The 19,728-nt window shown below is 48.7% G+C and overlaps 2 protein-coding genes and 1 long non-coding RNA gene across 6 annotated transcripts in view; 2 read left to right on the forward strand and 1 right to left on the reverse strand.

Annotated features, from left to right (window-relative positions):
• The window catches only part of PPARGC1B (PPARG coactivator 1 beta), a 119,069-nt gene extending 110,876 nt beyond the window's left edge, over positions 1–8,193 (forward strand). For 3 of the 4 annotated variants that reach the window (XM_070374616.1, XM_070374617.1, XM_070374618.1), the window contains 2 exons: positions 675–829; positions 1,973–8,193. In XM_070374616.1, the coding sequence (XP_070230717.1) occupies positions 675–829; positions 1,973–2,073 (256 nt within the window). In that variant the 3' untranslated portion in view covers positions 2,074–8,193. Of the gene's footprint in view, positions 1–674; positions 830–1,972 lie in introns of those variants that run through there. The other variant, XR_011464862.1, reaches the window with a different exon arrangement.
• A 2,301-nt stretch (positions 8,194–10,494) lies between these two features.
• Positions 10,495–19,728, reverse strand: part of PDE6A (phosphodiesterase 6A) — a 63,439-nt gene continuing 54,205 nt past the window's right edge. The window contains exons 17-21 of the mRNA XM_005895344.3: positions 15,045–15,108; positions 14,698–14,772; positions 13,956–14,039; positions 11,255–11,402; positions 10,495–10,847 (exon numbers count right to left, since the gene is read on the reverse strand). Coding sequence (XP_005895406.2) covers positions 10,774–10,847; positions 11,255–11,402; positions 13,956–14,039; positions 14,698–14,772; positions 15,045–15,108 — 445 coding nt within the window. The 3' untranslated portion in view covers positions 10,495–10,773. The remainder of the gene's footprint in view (positions 10,848–11,254; positions 11,403–13,955; positions 14,040–14,697; positions 14,773–15,044; positions 15,109–19,728) is intronic.
• LOC138988567 (uncharacterized) lies at positions 10,829–16,371 on the forward strand. Its single transcript, XR_011464863.1, has 4 exons — positions 10,829–10,878; positions 11,768–11,817; positions 12,093–12,183; positions 14,716–16,371. It is a non-coding gene; the product is annotated as an uncharacterized lncRNA (long non-coding RNA).

The raw sequence follows: 19,728 nt of genomic DNA on the forward strand, positions 1-19,728 counted from the left end.
GGGGCAACTAAGCCTGTGTGCCACGACTAGAGACCCTATGTGCAGCTAGAGAAGCCGCATGCCATGACTACTGAGCCCATGTGCTCTAGAGCCCACGTGCTGCAAGAAGAGAAGCCCGAGTGCCACAACTAGAGAAAGCCCACGCACTGCAACGAAGATTCAGCACAGCCTAAATAAATACATGAATATTTAATTTAAAAAAAGAAGAAGAAGAAGAAGTGACAGCTGAGGCTGACTTTGAAGGGTGTGGAGTGGTAGGATGGAGCGTAGGTGTGGCTGATCCTGAAAAATGGGGATCGTGAAGGAAATAGAGAGGACCATGAAGAGCCTCAGATTTCACGGCAGGGAGCCTGGGTTTGAGTCCCTGCTCTGCTCCCTGTCTTTGGGCAAATCCTGAACTCAGAGCCTGTTCCTCGTCCCAGAGGGAGAGATGACAGCAGTTCCTGGTCACAGGGGGTCTGAGAGCACGTGAGGCGATGGGTGGTGGCCAGCACTTATTAGTGCTTTATTGCCAACCCAGTGACCGTCATCATGTCTATCGGGGAGCCGTGCGACACAGTCATGAGCCATTGACTCATGACTCATGGTTTCCCGCCCCTCACTGGGTAGCAGGTGGTCTGACAGTGTCCACCAGGCTGGCCCAGTGACACGCTCCCCCTTTCCTCTCCTTCCAGAGGCGAGAAGTATGGCTTCATCACCTACCGGAGTTCTGAGCACGCTGCCCTGTCCCTGAGGAATGGCACCGCCCTGAGGAAGCGCAGCGAGCCCTCCTTCCAGCTGAGCTACGGGGGGCTCCGGCACTTCTGCTGGCCCCGCTATACTGACTATGGTGAGTATGCAGGCCCTGTGCATCCCGCTCATACCCAAAGCTCTGGGCCAGTGACCTCCTTTATTGAAACCTAAAGCCCCCTCTGGACACGGCTCCCATGCCCAGGCTGCCCTGTCATCGTTGCTTAGTCATTGAGTCGTGTCCAACTCTTTGTGACCCCATGGAGTATAGCCCACCAGGCTCTCTGTCCATGAGGCTTCCCAGGCAGGGATACTGGAGTGAGTTGCCATTTCCTTCTCTGGGGGATTGTCCTGACCCAGGGATTGAACTGGTGTCTCCTGCATTGGCAGGCAGATTCTTTACCCCTGAGCCATGGGGGAAGACCAGGCTCCCCCATGCTGGTGGGAATAACTGGGCAGCCACTTGGCCTGGAGGCTGTCCTCTTGTTTTCCTTCTGGCCTCTGGTCCATCTTGCCCTATGCCAGGACTGGTACCAAAGAGATGAAGCCTCTCGTGGTCTCTTGGAAGGTCCAGTCTCGTGCTCGCAGCCAGGTGGCAGAACCACGGCTGCCGTCTCTTTGACCTCACAGGGTCGGCAGCCGCCCTGCCATCCATGGTGGCCCTGACAGGCAGCAGCCTTGTCCATTAACTGGGTCACAGTGAAACAATATTGTCACCATGCCCTCACCATCTGGGGCCAAGTTGGTGAAGAAGGACAAGAGTTTGTGGTAGGCCAGAGTCTGCTGCAGCCTCCATAGTGCAGATCTGAGTGTCAGGAGACCCCGGAGGCACCCCACCAGGCAGTGCTCCCGACTTTGTGTCCCCCATGGGGACCCAGTTCCCCAGCCACGCAGTGAGGACATCGTAGTTGTCTGCCTTATGTGACTTCCGCACTGGTTTCCTAAAGGGCAAGAAACCATTAGGGGAAGTAAAATTAGAGGCTGTTGGAGCGGGAAAGGAGCCCTGGGGGGAGGGCTCTGGTTCAGGCATCCCCAGCCTGCAACCAGGGCAGCCGAGCCCCCAGGACACCACCCACATGGCAGAGGTGGCCCGGAGGAGCGCAGAGCCACTGCCCACTGCTCTCTGGAACCTCAGGCTACCTCCGCTCCGTGGGGCTGACCCTGGTGGCAGATGTTCTGATTGGCAGGCTTTCTGAATCGCTCACTGCCTTCCCCTCTCACTGACTCCTCCACCCTCGCCCAGATTCTAATTCAGAAGAGGCCCTGCCTGCGTCAGTGAAAACCAAGTACGAAGCCATGGATTTTGACAGCTTACTGAAGGAGGCCCAGCAGAGCCTGCACTGATAACAGCCTTAACCTTCGAGGAATACCTCAATACCTCAGACAAGGCCCTTCCAAAATGTTTACGTTTTCAAAGAAATTAAGTATATGAGAAGGAGAGAGAGCGAGCGCGTGAGAGAGAGAGAGAGACTCGGAACTGCTGTCCTTTTAAAAAAAAAATCAATGTTTACATTGAACAAAGCTGCTTCTGTCTGTGAGTTTCCATGGTGTTGATGTTCCATTGCCACATTAGTGTCCTCGCTTCCGACGGTTGTCCTGGGTGTGCGCCAGATGCTTGGTCTGGCACCCACCTCCCCTTCCTCCCCGACCGACGTCCCCTCGTAGACGTGCAGCTGTGTTCACCATACCATTTCTCGTCTGTAGTGTGTGATGATGAAATTGTTACTCGTGAATAGAATCAGGATTATAAACTCACTTCTAATTGAAGAAAAAAAGTATATCCTTAAAATAATGTATTTATGGCTCAGATGTCCTGTGCCTGGGATTATTGTATTGCTTCCTTGATTTTGTTAACTATGCACTGTCATGAGGTGTTTGCCACTGACCTGCACTGCTCCCTTTACCAGAATGCCCCAGAAGTGCTGGCGGCCGGAAGCCTGGTTACCAGGGAGGAGTGGCATGCAGCCACCATCAGGAGCGATGGAGAGAGGGCCTGTTTCTGGGCCTGTTCTGCCAAGCGCTGCCTTGTCTCTCATTGAGCAAGCTGGGGTTTGTTTACAGTCGGTGCCCAGCTCACACTTAGTTTGTGCCTGGATATGAGTGCGCAGATCCCCTCAGACCTTGGAAAGAAGGTGGGGTGAGCTGCATTATTCCTGTTTTCCAGGTGAGGCCAGCAGTGCCCTAGGAGGCAAAATGACTTGCCCAGGATTTCACGACCTGTGAGACTATAGTGGCCCAACCCAGGCCCCTCCTCCTGCCTTAGCTAGGGTAAAGAGGCAAAGTTGCAAGGACTGGTAGAAGTGGGTTCAACTGAAAAGTACAACAGTCTAGGCGCCTCCGGGCTCATTTTGGGGGGCAAGTTGGCAGCTCCCTCGTCAATATCGGGCAAGTTCAGGCTTTGGCACCAGTCTTGATCCAAGGGGTCCTGAGGTGTGCTTACACCTGTGGACACGCCATCAGAGCTTCAGGGACACACCTGGAGTGATACAGAGAGGTGATCTGGGAGCAGTCACCCTTTTGGGGCCAGCTACCACCTCATCCTCCTTCAGCTTGACTTCCCTTTTCTTCACCTGTGAAGTTGTTTGGGCAGCAGGGGTAATAGGGAGCAGGAGGGGATGTGAGGCATGGGGATAGAGAAGACAATCTCCAATCTCCTTTCCAACTTAGAAAACATTCTCATTGGGTTTTATTTTAAACTTTGTGTTCTTGAGCGGTATCAAAGCCATGTCCACCTTGGATGTTCAGGAGGTTCCTTGGGGGCCATTTGTGAGGGGGAGCGTGGCTAGGCAGGGTAAGAGTGCACTGCTTCAGCTTCAGACAGAGTGGCTCCAACTTGGTCTTTTTCACACATCAGAGTTCCTTGGGGAGTTTTTGTATTTGAAAGAAAAAAGATCCTGCTGCTTAAAAAAGTTTGACTTGGCTCATTTAACTAAACAAAGTGATATAATCTATTACTAATGCCAAGCCTTGTTCTTTGGCAATTGGTAGTTATGGGGTTTGGGTTTTCTATTTATGTTCTTAAGATTATAAAATACCTCAGTAGTTTAACTGGGCCAATAAACCTCTCCTGAGAGGTGAGCATACTTCAAGCCCACAGAGAAGGTTGGAGGAGACTGGCACTGGAAGAAGCAGGGAATCTGAGTTCCTGTGTATCAGGTCACTTCACCTCTCTGGACCCCAGTTTTCTTTTATGTGAAATGGACCAAGGAGGAGAATTAGGCAGGCTGATCTCTAAGGTCCCTGCCAGCTCTGACAGCTGTGGCTTCTAAGGTGGTATCTAGCAAGTACATGGCACATGGGCCACTATTCCCACATCCTTGGCCAGTTGCAAACATAACTAGTTGAGCACTGCACTCATGTTCTTTGAACTTGGTCACGCTCAACAATCCTCATCACAGTGCTCTGAGCAGTCATGACTAGTTGATCAGAGTTTAACCTATCTGACATCCTGGTGTAATCTTTGAAAGTTTTCTGTCATACAGAACCCCGTGGTGGCCCGGTTTCATGCTGGCCCATCCCTCTCTGTCGTGTCCTGATCTATGAGAGAAAATTGCCCTTAAGCCATTCCTTGGCACAGGACTCCCAGTACTACTCTGACACAATCCCGCTTGGAGGTGGGGGCCAAGGGGAATAGTGGACAGGAATATGTTTGGAGAAGGCAGGGTTTATAAGGATAGACCAGAAAGGAGACTTTCCATGGCACGAGTCTGAACATTATAAATTCCCTTTATAGCTGTTCACTGCCTAGCACACAGTAGGCACACAGTAAATTGTTATGGGATGGGATGGAATGGAATGGAATAGAATTTAAATCCACCTGATGCCTCCCCTAACTCCTGATTTGCACTAACAAGTAAACTGAAATTTCATCCTGTGGAAAAAATAGAAAGGAACTATACATTCAGAGTGGAGAGAGCTGCGTTGAGTACTGGCTTTGCCAAGAATTAACTCTGTGACTTAAATAAGTCAGAGTCCCTTCCTCTCCCTAAGTCTCTGTGCTAGGAGGGGTTGGACTAGAAGATCTCTAAGCCTCTCCTGTTTGCTTCTTCCCTGATTGCACTAGACCAGGGGTTCTGCCATGGGCAGGTGGTACCTTAGGGTGAAAAAATGCAGATTTTTAGTGAAAGACAAGTGTCTTCCCTCTACTGGGTCAGCGGAAGCCACCCTTTCACTTCAGATTAATACAAGGCACTTGAAGGTGGTCAGACGCTGGCCCTTGAGCAGAGATTTGAGTTTAGTCCTGGGACATGATATGCTTAAGGTTGGGGCTGGGGCCTGCGGATGGGAGAGGGTGTCTGCCGAGGGCATCAAGCAGTTTCTTCTCACCATCCCATATGTAAAAGGATACAAGTTCTAAAGGTGACCAACCCTGCAGACAACCTCCATCCGAAGACTCATTCGGTGCTGTGTATTATTTACCAAGGAGATTCCAAGGTCTCTCCAGGAAAACCAGTCAACCTTGGTCTCTTTCCTACCAAATTAAGGAGTCCCCCAGAGGGAGCAGCTGCCATTGGCAACCATCTCACTGTAGCTGTGTCCTAGTATCTGCTCTCCGTCATGTTCACGTGCGATTGCCATGCAAGCTTACAGTAGACTGTGTTGGTAGCCGCCCACACAAGGCAGGTTGTACTGTCTATCTCTGTGCCGTGCTGGTGTTTTCCAAATATGTTCCATCTAAATGCTAAGTGGAATTCTTCCATCTCCTTCCTCAGTCGGTACAAGGCTGAATCAGAATCCTCGCTCTCGGGGGCTCTGGTTAATGAAGGAAAATGCATCAAAGAGGTAAAGAATATGAGTGGATGGAGTGCAGCTAAGGCCCTGACCCTCTTCTCCCCATCACACCTTGACCCCCAGTCAGAACACTGCTTTGAGGTATCAATACAAAGCACCAGCCAGGTGTCTGCAGCTGCTGTGAGCTCTCATAGCCCTGTGTGTGGAATGTGCTCAGGGGAGAGGCGGGGCTTTGGGAGCTCCAGGGTGGGAAGAGGAAGGGGTGGGGGATGCTCTGAACTGCAAAGACTCAGTACTCAGGTCCTTATGTGGGAAGAGATGCAATAAGAAATCTGTCTCGCCTAAAGCCTGTATTGATGTTTGGAGAGCGATTTCTTCTAGGCGTATGCAGTATGCACGCTGAGGGGACAGGGACAGCATGACAGTGCAGCCCTTCTGCATGGACAGCTTGAAACCCAATCCCAGGCCTTGGGTTCAGTTGCAATGACAGCCGAGCCCCCAGCTAGAGTGATGGGATGTCCCAGCTGTGAAGCAGAATCAACTCCAAAGGATTTGTTGATCTGACTCACTCATGTCGAAACTGCAGTCTTTTCTTACCGTTTGTGATTTAGCAATTGTCCTCAGACATGACCAAGGAAAGAAGTTGAATATATAGTAGCAAATAAAGTGAACCTAATGGTTTCAATGGCCAAAGAAGAGGGATCCTTCCCATTGGGGCAGAAGGAAACCGGTTAGTGCTTATGTGCAATATGTTTAATCTGGGCCCCACGTCCCTGAGACGTTTGCACACATAGATAGGCTCCAGAACTGTCTGCTGAGTCCAGGGGTACAGGGTAAATGGAGGGAGAGCTCGGGAGCTGGGAAACCTTTGTGCATAGAGATGCCCTTGGCTCAAAACAGACATAGAGCGGAGGGCCCCTGGGAGCCGGCTGTAGAATGCCCAGGAAGCAGGCAGAGGCTGACTTTGCATTAAACCAATAAAAGTACTTTGAGAAACCCATGACACTAAGCCTGGCTCCATGTTTCTACACTGGCAAACATGGATCTCCCTGGGCGATGTGAGGTCGTCTCCTAGGCATTGGGACAGGGGGCCAGGAAAGGGGCTGGTGAGGGAGGAAGGCGGAGATGCCTTCATAGACATCAGCTGAGGGAGAGCCCATCCTAGGGCCAGTCCTAAAAATGGAGCAATGCTTTTTGATCTGATACCTATTTTTGTAAAAAAAAAAAAAAAAAAGACAGTGCAGCCAATTGAAATGGGTTTGCAGAGCAAGTCACTTACCTATAAGCCATCTAAAAGTGAGAAACCCAATGTTTCTTACTTGCTATGTGATCTTGGGCCTCTGTTTCCTCATTTACAGATGGGAATGAGTATTGGATGGGCTGAGCACTAAAGTCCCTTTCACCTCTGATGGGCTAAGATTCCCATCCTGGAGCACCGGGAAGCCATCATTAACTCATGAAACCAATTCCATTCTCTGGCTGTGCCCAGCTCATGTTCAGGGTGAGAGTTCTCTGCAAGGTTACCAACTAGCAGGGAATTCAAATCCACATGGTCCTGGCCGAGTTACCTTATATGAGGAGGCCAGCTCCCCAGGACAGATCTAAGCCATAGTTTCTGGTGGGGATGGTGAGAAGTTAAACCCCAGTTTGGCTGGGTGGTGATGTCAGATCTCATATTAGCTTTGTCATCGTCCCCACCAAACAGCTTTCAATCTGAATGTTGTGACCTCTTGGCTGTTTCTCTCTTGCTGTCAGGCAATACTAGCAATACACTTGTTTTTGCAAAACAGCTTAACTTAGGTACTTTTCACACATTTGTTTCAAATGATTGTAAAACATACGGGGCAACAGGAGGCACGGATCACACTGCATATGTTTAGGGCAGCTTTGGTTTTTTGTTTCTTTAAGGGTGTAGCAGTGGTAGCTGAGGCTCTGAGATTTTGTGGGGCAGATTTGCAGAAAACTCTGTTTCATCAGAATGCCTTGCACATTCAGAAGCAGCACAGAAATCCAACTGCCCAAACTGGGGGCTCGGAGAATAGGGTTTTGTAGGTGGTCAGTCCCAGGGCTGTTCAATAATGCCTCCAAAAGGTGTTTTATAGCCAGGACCCCCTCTGTGCTGTATGTTTTGTCAAAGGATCCTCCAGATCTCCACTTTGCCAGCCTCGCTCATGGGTGACTTTTGAAGGGATTGGTCAGCTTCCACCTCAGCACTTTGCCTTATCAATGTCTAGTCGCCATCTAGTGGCCGAAGACTGTATCCACCAGCTACCCAGATAGAAGGCAAATAAAGCCTTTCGACCACTTTGCAGTCCAACACCAATGTTGGGAATGAAATGCAAGGACATGAGCGAACTGTCTGTGTGTTTAGAGCCCAGTGTAACACCAGTCAGAAGCCCCAGAAGCAACCACTCAGACTGAAAAATACACTAGCTCTCCTGAGGGCAGCGGAAACATGAGTGGACCTGGCCCAAGTGCCAAGGAGGGGTTTACTGTAACTGCAATACTGGCAGCCCAGCTGCTGACCTTGTTAAGTGAACCTCTGCTAGGTGGCCCCCACTGGACCCTCAGGACAAGCAGAGAGGTTGTGCGTGAGGATTTTGTGGGGGGCCTGGCCGTGGCCTTTGATATGGTCTACCGAATAGCCAAACAGCTTTTGTTTGCTTGTTTTGTATTTTGTATTTAAAAATCTTGTCAAATGTTTTTGTGTTAGGAATAAAAAGTCATAAACTACTCCCAACTTTGTTTCTTGAGGAATGTTCTGATTCCAACAGAAAGAGGTTGGAATCTCAAGGGGTGTGTGGTCAGGGTGGTCAGTGGACCAGGGAAGTGGACCACTTGGATTTCCAAATGGTTTCAGTGGAAGATGACCATCCAGAAGTCTGACTTGGGGCATTCTGCTCCGGAAATTCACACCCACCCACTCCCTTCACCTCCGTGTGCTGCGATACTAGCATTAGCATTGGCTTGGAGCATCTGCTTCTTCCAGAGGGGGCTGCTAATGTTGAAACCAACCCAAGATTCCTCCCCCCACCCACCCCAGGTTTCTAAAGAGATGATGTCTGTAGCTAGCCTTAATTGACTGGGCAAGGTGGTCCCTATGGTCCCTTCCAGCATTTCCAAATCTTGGACTCAAATCCTTTTCTCTTGGTATGATCATGCAGCCTAGAGAATTCTGAGCAATAGAAAGCCAGGGCTTTCCCCGGCTCTGTAACAGGGTCAATCCAGGGAATGGCTCACCTTGTGAGGTTTGGGTATCCCCAGGGGTACTACCGTAGGGGGCATTATTTATTAGGAAGCTCAACAAGGTAACTACAGCCTGGGGTGCGTGAGTGCAAGGCTGTGTGTGTGTGTGTGTGTGTGTGTGTCTGCACGTGTGCACACCTATGTTTGTGTGTGTGTGTGTGTGTGGAATTACATTGATGCATTTCTTGAGAAAGGTGCAAGAATTTCACCTACACAGAGGGACACATCTGCTTTGTTATTTATAATAGAAAGCTAAATTTTAATTTTTTAAAGGACACTGCTAATGATTGAGAATCGAGTTTTTAGTTTTGCTATTTTTTTTAATTGGTAGAGGATTTTTTATATATTTTTTCCATTTTGTTGGGTTGTGTCCTTATTTATATAAATACTTTATCCGTGAGGGGCAAGGAAGAAAACTTCTTTGCTTTTAATTATTGTGGTTGTCATCGTCCCTATTTTATTTCTGGTGTGATTTATCTGTTTTACCTTCTAAATGAGAAAATGTTTTCCTGTATTTGTACATTGTCAGATTCTATAGTTTCATAGATAATTTAACCAAATTGCTCTATGTATTATTATTCTGTGAGTATAAAGTTCTATTTTAATGTCTGTAAATACTTCAGAACTGGCTTCTTTTCTCAAACTCCACTGTGGAGTTATTGTTTACATCACAAAAACTGTAGAATCTCTATGCTCATGTACTGTAAATAGTGAAGTGATCTGCTTATAAATAAACTTAACAAATACACTATGGAGATTAAAAAGAAAATACCACCCACAGCTCTGCCCAGGTGTGTCTTTCTTTATTGAGTCCTGTGTGCTTGTTGAGTGTTGCTCTGGCTACTAAGGAGGAAAAGGCTTCTAGTTTCAGGGTCATCTCTTGAGAGAAGACCTCAGCCTAGGGTGCCTCTCCAAAATACTTTTCATGGATCACAAGGAACCATTCAGACTTGCGTCCCATAACATTGTTCCATTACCAACTTTTTGCCAGTATGACTTACAAAGCTATACCACCTTCTGAACGAGGACTCCCTTGTTTTGGTATATCTGCTTTTCCACACAAACACACTACATATATGTGCTAAAAGAGATATTTTGACATTATGGTTTCAGGCAAAGACACTTGCCAGTTGACAACTCTGAAATAGTCTCTGAACAGAGAATATGGAAAAGAGACTTGAATTGTGTACCATATTTGGGTGAACTTGAAACATTTTCCTGTGCTTGCTTACTCCCAATGAGAGCAGTGAAGAGTGGCATCTTCCAGGACCTTTCACCTTGGATGTGTGTGTTATTGCTGCGAACTTGTTCTGGGTTGAGCCAAGATGGCCAGGCCTTACCTGGCATGGATCTGTCATAGGCTGCAGGCCACCACCCTCAGGCAAACTCTCCCTGAGGATGAGGTAATCCCGAAGGGACTGAGACTGAGGGCTGTCTATTGACAGCGCTCATCACTGCTGAGACCACGGTCTTCAGTAAAGGGTCTGGGCAGCTCATCGCAGTATCCACCACAACTGGGTATTAGGGGTTCATGTGTGGCATGCGATCATGATGTGATTATGTTTGAAAACACCCATTCATCTTTAAAGATGCGTAATGGAGGAGTCAATGATATGCCTGGAATTTGTTTTTAAATATTTCAGCTAAGAAAAAAAGAAAACTCTAAAAGGACAGATGAAGCAAATGCAGCAAAAATCCTGATGTTAGAATCTGCATGATGGGTAGGAGTCAATTCATTGTGTAATTCTCTACTTTTGTGAATGATTGCATATTTGTGTACTATAAAATGAAAGTATAAGAACACAAAAGATTCTAGGTAAGCAGGTGAGTCTGGCACTAATGTTTGAGTCTGTGAAAGCTAAAATGTTGGTTGTCATTCAATAAAAAGTTCTCACAGCTGAAAAAAGAGGCTTGAAAGCCACTAGGAAAGATGTAAACTAAATTCTCTTTCAGTTTTCAAACCCCACAACTCTGACTTCTCGAGCAGGTGGCGTGTGGTTTCCCACCGGCCTGGGTGCTCTCGTCGGTGAAGGGTGGGGCCGGCCTGGGCCCTGGGTCCTCGCTCTGCTATTGGACGCAGCAAGACTTGGATGCAGGCCCGCTCCCAGGTTGCTTTCCGCCGTGTTGACTTCCTGCGGCTGCTGTGATCAGACAGGAAAGACAACACACCAGGTGAGAGGAGGCTGCAGCGGGCTTTCCCTCTGACCTTGTTTGGACCAGGAGTTGCAAACTCAAGGGCTTTTGGAGGTCCTACATCCACCCCTTTATTATTGGACTTTGTCCTACTCTGGTCAGGGGCAGTTGGGGAGGAATAGAGGGGAGGCTCCTTTGCTGGGACCCTCAATCTTGGGAACCAGGCTGTGCCACTGCTAAGGGTGTGATTTGACCACGACACTTCACCTCTGCGCGCCTCTGTGCTCTCATATGTAGAATGGGGGCAATTGGGTTGTGGAGTGGCCTGAATGGGCCTACGTGTGTAAGGCTCTGTGGTCGTGAGCACCCAGTGTGTGTGGGGTTGGGACCCCCCCATCCTCCCCCTTCCACAAACCTTGGTTGGCTGCCTGCTGTTTCTGCTTCTCCTCCTCCAGCCCCTTCATCTTGGTCTCATACTCATCAGCAAGCGCTTTCCACTCCTTGCGGTTGTTGGTAATCCCATCCAGCATGGGAGTGATCTCCTCGTGGAAACGGGAGAATTCCTGCAAGAGACAGAGCCTCTGGCACAGGCACAGAGCCCTGGGATCCGGTCTCCGGGCAGGGCGCAGTGTGTCATGCCCTCACTGGAGTGAGCGTCCCCAGGGGGCGGCCGCTTCCATCACCCAGTGCTGTTGGAGACGACACTGTAGGGCCCTCAGTCACAAGGTCCCGTACCTCACTTGCGTAATACCCTCCTGTGGCATTACCTGGCTTTCAGGATGGAACACAAACTCCACAAGGCTCCCAGACCCAGTGGTCTTCCTCGTCACCAACTGGAACCCTCCGGACATTCCAGATCTCTGTCTGGGCCTCACACCAGCTCGTTGCTTTGCTGGAACTCTCTAACTTCCCCCTCTTTTCCCTTGAGGGCTCTACTCAGACATCACTTCCCCTCGGAAGCCTCTTCTGATCCCCAAGGTAAGTCGAGTCCTCTATTAGCAGCTCCCCAAACCTTACATTCCCACATCACATTTCACTGTAGTGACTCCCTCTGCTAGTCTGCCTCCGGAGCTGTGCACTGGGGAGGCAGGCACATCTCTGCTCATTCACTGGGGTGACCTTGGCCCAATACAAGGTCTGGGCACAAAGATGCGACAAGGATTCTAAAGGTCTCTTAGCCCTAGAATAAAAATAATGCCTTTAAGCACAGCGCGTGACAGTTTATGATGCTCTGTGTCTCCTTTGGTCCTCAGAAAACTCCTGCCAGGTGGGACAATGAGACTTGTCACTCCTAGATTTTTGGGTGAAGAAATGGAGATGCAGATTGGCAGAGATTTGCATAAGGTGAGAATGGCACATCCAGGGTCCACTTCAGAGTTCAGCCAGAGCTAGCTGTGCTCAGATCAATTTTGCCACCAGCTGTGTGACCTTGGGCAGGTCCCCATGAAATTGGAACAGTACCTCATGGAGTTGCTGTGATAATGCACGTAAGGCTCTTAGCCCAGTCCCCACTGTTTTGTAAATTACTGATGATCACAGAGAGCATCAGCTACCCCGGCCTGCTGCTTGGAGGATCCTGGTTAGTCTGCGTTATATCAGAGATGCACTCGTGCGCCCCCTGCGGGCAGAAGGGCTGCAGCTCAAGTGAAAGTCGCTTAGTCGTGTCTGACTCTTTGTGACCACATGGACTATGCAGTCCATGGAATTCTCCAGGCCAGAATACTTGAATGGGTAGCCTTTCCCTTCTCCAGGGGATCTTTCCAACCCAGAGATCAGACCCAGGTCTCCAGCATTGCAGGTGGATTCTCTACCAGATGAGCCACAAGGGAAACCCAAGAATACTGGAGTGGGTAGTCTATCCCTTCTCCAGTGGATCTTCCTGACCCAGGAATTGAACCAGGGTCTCCTGCATTGCAGGTGGATTCTTTACCAATGAGTTTATCAGGAAAGCCCTCACGCAGCAGAAAGAGCCCTCAAATACAGGGTCAGGCTCCCCCTCTGATGCTGTGTCCTGGCCCTGTCATTTCTCCTCTCTGACATCTGTCTCCTCGTGTAACATAGCCAAAATAAAAATAACCAATGGGAGGTGGATGGTGGCACAGATAATATGGATAGGGGCATGGCAGGTTTCTCAAGAGGGAGACTTTAACGTTGAGCCAGAGCTCAAAGAGAAAATTCAGAGTATCTTTCGACAATTGAGTAACTGTGACCTGTCATATTCCCACCAGCTGGGGAAGTTAGCTGGACATGTATCTGCTATGCTCCCCATGTCTCTGCCTGAAAAGATGATACATCATTTGACCCACAACAATTTACTGAACAACTCTGGGCTTCCTTGATAGCTCAGTTGGTAAAGAATCCACCTGCAATGCAGGAGACCCAGGTTCAATTCCTGGGTCAGGAAGATTCACTGGAGAAGGGATAGACTACCCACTCCAGTATTCTTGGGTTTCCTTTGTGGCTCATCTGGTAAAGAATCCACCCGCAATGTGGGAGACCTAGGTTAGATCCCTGGGTTGGTAAGATTCCCTGGAGAAGGGAAAGTCTACCCACTCGAGTATTCTGGCCTGGAGAATTCCATGGACTGTAGAGTCCATGGGGTCACAAAGGGTTGGACACGACTGAGCAGCTTTCACTTAGGATGTGTGAAGCTGCAGGCTCTGGCCTGGGTGAAAAGTCACGGAAGCTCTTATGGGGCTGTCCTGACAACCAAACACCACTGGAGGTGAGATGCATTTTGTAAAGTAGTACTCACAGGTCACTTGCCAGGGTTTTTTATTCCTGATATCATTTGGGAATCCCAATGGCACCCCACTCCAGTACTTTTGCCTTGGAAATCCCATGGACGGCAGAGCCTGGTAGGCTGCAGTCCATGGGGTCGCTAAGAGTCGGACACGACTGAGCGACTTCACTTTCACTTTCCACTTCCATGCACTGGAGAAGGAAATGGCAACCCACTCCAGTGTTCTTGCCTGGAGAGTCCCAGGGACGGGGGAGCCTGGTGGGCTTCCGTCTATGGGGTCGCACAGAGTTGGACACAACTGAAGCGACTTAGCAGCAGCAGCAGCAGGCTCATCAGAGACATTTTGTTGGGCCTGAGAAAGCGAAGGACCTACCTTGTAGACAAAGGTGCAAACAAAGTCGATGAAGCCGACCTGAAGCTTAGGGAGTTCATCCGCCTTGTTTCTGTCCATCATGGGCTGTCAGGGGGAGAGAGAGTTAATTGCACTGGGCCCCTCTTGGGCTGATGCAGCAGGGAACCCATCCTACCTATGAAGTGAAACATTCTTCCAAAACAAAAACCCTCTCACTGGTCTCCCTGAGTCTGGTGGGGAGCCAGCGGACCATTCCAGCCAAGTTTACTTTCAATATAGATAGATTCACAGCTGGACAGGTCTTCCCCTTGCATGGTCTGTGCTGTTAGCACAGAGCCATGGGAGGTAGACTCCTAGACTGTCGGAACTGAAAGGGAAATCTAAGTTTTGGCCATCTCTACTGAGCTGACTGAGCCAAGGATACACCTTAGAGGAGGGTCTCCAAACTTTAGTAGGGAGCATGTTGCTGGGCCCACCCCCAGAGTTTCTGTGCAGGTAGGTCCAGGGTGTGCACGGGGTGAGGGGGTGGAGTGGTCTGTGGATTTGCATCTCTAATGTGTACCCAGGTAACAAGGTTGATGGTGGTCTCCAGGGAACACACTTTGAGAACCACTGCGTTAGGGGAAGCTCATCTCTGTGGTAAGGTCACACATCTGTGTGTCAAGGATGAAGGGGCACATCTCTCCATCATGGCCAGGTCACTGCTCTCCACCATAACAAGATCACACGCCCAGTATCAGGCTGAGGTCCCTTCTCTACTCACAATGGGATTCTGTTGCAGCACCGTGCGCTCCAGGTCACCTTGTTCCCAGAATTCAGCAGCAACCAGCAGAGCCACCTGCAACAGGCAGACGCCCTCCATGGAGTCAGGTCTCAGCCCCGGTCCTCCCACCCTGCTCCCATCCCTCTTGGGCTTCCAGCTCAGCAAAAACACCCCAATCCTGCCCTACCACCCCACTATATGTCATCACAAGAGATTGCCACATCTTGCCAGAGGATGATGGAGCAGTGGGCTGCCTCAGCAGCTAGAGAATCCAAGCTGCATTAGCTGCTGTCACCAGGACTGGGATGCTCCTCCTCTCAGGACAGGAGGACAGGAGGAGTACGTACCTTGCTCTGCACCTCCCAAGGCTTGGTGATGGCTGAGAGATCGCAGGCGGTCATCATCATGGCCCTGCACACAAGGACACCAACCATCAGTCCAGAGGCAGTCAGTGCTGTATATCTGATTGATTCCATCTATCTCTTCTTTTTCTGCCCCTACTAGTAGGTGGCCTCATCCCATTGTGAGCAGAGGTGTCAATGCCCAACTGCATCTGAAGGTCAGGTTTTGTAGTCAAACAGATTTAAATCCTGCCTTTGTCAGTTATTAGGAGTTTGGCATTAAGCAATTAAACCAAGTTCTGGGCCACAGTTTCCTTGTCTGTAATAATACTGCTACTTTCTTCATGGAGTGAGTGCAAGATTCAATGAGATAATGTGTGTAAAAATCTTAGCATGGTGCCTAGATATATTATGTGCACAACGTGTGTGTGTGAGTCAGTCGTGTCTGTTTGTGACCCTGTAGCCTACCAGGCTCCTCTGTCCATGGAATTTTCCCGGCAAGAGTACTGGAGTGGGTTGACATTCCCTTCTCCAGGATATCTTCCCAATCCAGGGATCAAACTGGGGTCTCCTGCATTGCAGGCAGATTCTTTACTGTCTGAGGCACCAGGGAAGCCCACGTGCACAATAAACTGGCAATTATCAGGAACACATGTTGGGTTTCTATACATTATGTGCCCCACGCTGTTCTAGGCATTTTATAAATAGCAATTTCATTTAAATCTCATCACATCCTCAGAGTTCCTTCTGACTAGAATGGAACCGTATTTCTCAACCTTTTTCTCTTTATCCTCCCTGATCTATTGTCAAAGGACCTTTTTATACATCTTTCCTATAACCACTTCACCGAGAAATTTTAATAACATGGACATACTGTGCCTCTGGAGGGCCACAGATCACTGTATTATCTAAGAGTTTTTTGCTCCTCTCCTGAGAACTACTTTTTGCCCCAGCAGGTAATGAATGATGAAAGGAGAAGGACGACCCTGGTCATTGTGAGGAAGCCTTATGTTAAAAAGTAGAGGAACAGACTGAGGAAAGAAAGGATTAAAAGATAAACTGTTAAAGTACTTTCACAGTAATAGGAAGGTAAGACAGGTATTGTTACACAGGTAGGTATGACATAAGACAGAAAGGGAAGGGACATGTGAAAAGAATTGGAGCAAGAGGAGAGAATTTGATAAGGTATTTCAGAGATGGGGCACAGTGGCGTGAAGTCTGGGAGGGGAATCCAGGGTCATGTGCTGTGGGTGTCAATCCCATGCCGGGGAGTGCAGGTGTATCCAATAAGCAGGGAGCGCATTGACGTTGCAGGGTTGGATCATGACTCATCAGAGCTGCTTGGCAGCACCTGTAAGACAGAACAGAGAGGGAGGGAGGCAGGGAGGGAGGAAGGAGAGATGCTGCAGCAGTTCAGGAAGGACAGCAGGAGGGCCTGAGCTCCCTGGCCGGGAGAGCATGGGATCAACCCCATGTGGGAGAGTCAACCCCACTTGGTGAGAGGATGGGCAGAGACTGTGGGGGACAGTTGGAGAAGCTTGGGGCTCTGAACCTAACTAGCACTTGGATGATTTTACAGTGAACCAGCTGTAGGTTACATAAGCTGGTCTGGGAGGCCTTAAGAGTTATGAAATATTAACAAGTTTAACTATCTTTAAGTAAACCCTCAAAAACTCAAAAAATTATTTGAGTAAATAAGCTTTCAGGAATGCATACATCTTCTTAGGAAAACATTTAGTGGTAGTGTTAGTCGTGCAGTTGTGTCTGACTCTTTGCAACCCCATGGACTATAGCCCACCAGGCTCCTCTGTCCATGGGATTCTCCAGGTAAGAATACTGGAGTGGGTTGCCGTTCCCTTCTCCAGGGGATCTTCCTGACCCAGTGATTGAACCTGGGTCTCCTGCATTACAGGCAGATTCTTTACCATATGAGCCACAGAGAAGTGCCATAGGAAAACATTTATTCCTTGTAATAACATCAGAACACATGCCTGATGCTCAGTGTTAAGTGTCAACATGCTACGTTTACTGTCAAACACATTAAGCAAATGAATGTTTGGTTGTGCATCCAGGAGTCACTGGTTCCTTGTTACCTGTCAGTGTCCACATCAGGAGAGCTCTGGATGTTTACTTTCCCTGGCTGAAGAAAGCATGTGACAATTACTCCCAGGAGTTAGGGAAATACCTAAGTGTTTTATAGATAGATATTTGGTATGTGCATGTGATGGGCGCTGGGGGTGGGGGACACTTGGACACCAGAAAAGTCAGTCCCAAGCTTCGTGCCCTAAAGACAAGGCATTACATTCACGTCAGCACTGTGGCCTTAGGTGTTCCTTGGCCAAGATGCTATGCTAGGCATTAGGGACCCAGAGAGGCCTGTGGGGAGCCACATAAGGAGCAGAGGGGAAACACATTCTAGGCAGAGAGAACATCTAGCGCAAAGGCCTTTGTGGAAGGAAGCCTGGAAGCAAGGAGGGGCTCAGGGAGCAGATGGAAGAGGGGTTGAGGGGACCTGAGATGAACAGGGTAGACCCAAAACCCAGGTGTGGGGACATTTCCATACTAAGAGCAACAGGAAGAGTCACTGAAGAGTGGGGGAGGGGTCATATTTGCATTTTGCAGAGAACAACACAGTGGCTTCAGTGATGAGGTCCCAGGAGCCCAGTTAGGAAGCCACTGAAGGGTCCAGACAAGAGATGGATGTGGCAATACAATGAAGTATCCAGACAGACAGGCATTTAAAAATAAACTCAGCATGGCTTGGGGATAGATTAGACATGCAGCGTGAGGAAGACGGCAGTGTCAGGATGAAAGTGGTTATTATGCAGAAGAGAGCTAGAGTAAGTCCTAAAGACTTGTGGAGAAATTTGAACCTTATCCTCAAGGTGGGTGAGAGTCATCAATTGCAGGGGGAGGGGGTCAAGGGCGGTGAAGTTAAACAATATGAAATTCAGTGCAAGGCTTTGGAGTCAGACCGAGCAATTAGATCCTCACTCTTGTCCTTGGTTGTCATATCCAGGACAAGTGACTTATGTCTTTGAGGCTCTCTCTATCTTTGGTGAAACAAGATAATCACATTAGGTTGGGTCGTACAAAATTCTGATTTTGTGGGTCAGAAACAGTCGATTGCAGCAACATGGATGACCTAGAGATCGTCATACTGACGGAAGTAAGTCAGAGGAGAAAAATCGTATGGCATTCCTTATATGTGTATAAAAAGAAATGATACAAATGAACTTACAAAACAGAGAGTAGTAGACTTAGTGAACTTATGGTTGCCGGGGGAAGGATGGGGAACAGGATAATTAAGGAGTTTGGGATGGATATGTACATCCTGCTGTACTTAAAATGGATAACCAACAAGGACCTACTGTTAATATATACCACATGGAACCCTGCTCAATGTTATGTGGCAGCCTGGATGGGAGTTCGAGGGAGCATGGATACATGGATATGTACGGCTGAGTCCCTTTGCAGTTCACCTGAAACTATCACAACATTGTTCGTCAGCTATATATAAAAAAGTTTAAAAAAAAAAAAGCAGTTGAAAGTCAGCAATTTCATGGGCTCAATGCAATATATCTGTCCTAGGGGTTACTGTGACCAATACATAGGATGATTTTACAAGTGCTACCATGGGCCTTATCTTCATCACTATCACCTGCATCATATTAAGCACCAGGATGGGCTCCTGCAGCACCAGGCCTAAAGCAAACATTACTTCTGCTCAGCTGGGATGCTCAGCAGTGCTTCTCCTTGACCCTTAGCTCGAAGCGTGACCCTGGAAGCATCCCAGGCACCCTTGCGAGGCATTCAGACTCTTCCTGGAATTACCCTTGGTCTGAAGTGGGTAGCCTGCAGGGGCAGTTTGAAGGGAGCCAAGGAAAGCTGTGGGTGTATGGGAGGGGGATAGGGTGACCTGGTTGATGCTCCACGATTGCCCATGAGACACTAGGTAAGTCACTTTGTCTCTCTGAGCCTCATTTTTTTAATTTGTAAAACATGAGACCAGGAGGCACCAACTTTTTCTGTAAAGGGCCAGATAGCAAATATTTTAGGTTTTGCAGAGCATGTGGACTCGATTGCATTACTCAGTTTCATAATCGCAATGGGAAAGCAGCCACAGATAAGATCAGTTGGTGCTTGGCCACCAGAAATGCCCTGCTGAGGCCTGGGCTTCGTGGCCTGGGGCTTGAAGGGGGTTGGAAGTTGTTAACTCACCCAGCACACCTTTGCTGAGTGCTCACTGCATGTCAGGCCCTGGAGAGATTGCAGAGGACTTAGGACTGAGAGCAGCCCTGTAGGCATTTACCATTAAAGTAGCTCTTAATCGACGGGCCCCACACCATTGTGGTTTATGAATTGTGCGGTTTGCGGTGTTTTTGGTGTCTTCGTGGTTTTCATACTTTCCCTCTGGTCCTTCCCAAAGTTCCACCCTCTTGAACACAGAGAGCACCTTACGCCAGGTAGCAGCGGATGCTGGAGCCGAGGTGATGAGCTCACTGGGTTTTAAGTGGCTCTTAATTGCTGCTTGACAACAGCTATATACAAAGTCTTGGCCACTATTCCATTATTTGCAGGATGTATGTTAGAAGAACATGTTTAGCACAGTGGTTGCCTTTGGATTCAAATGCAAAAAACTTTTAAAATTCTTTTAACGGGTGGGGAAAAGGGTGGAGAAGGAAGGATT

This window comes from Bos mutus, chromosome 7 (genome assembly GCF_027580195.1).
Source record: "Bos mutus isolate GX-2022 chromosome 7, NWIPB_WYAK_1.1, whole genome shotgun sequence".
Lineage (NCBI taxonomy): Eukaryota > Metazoa > Chordata > Mammalia > Artiodactyla > Bovidae > Bos > Bos mutus.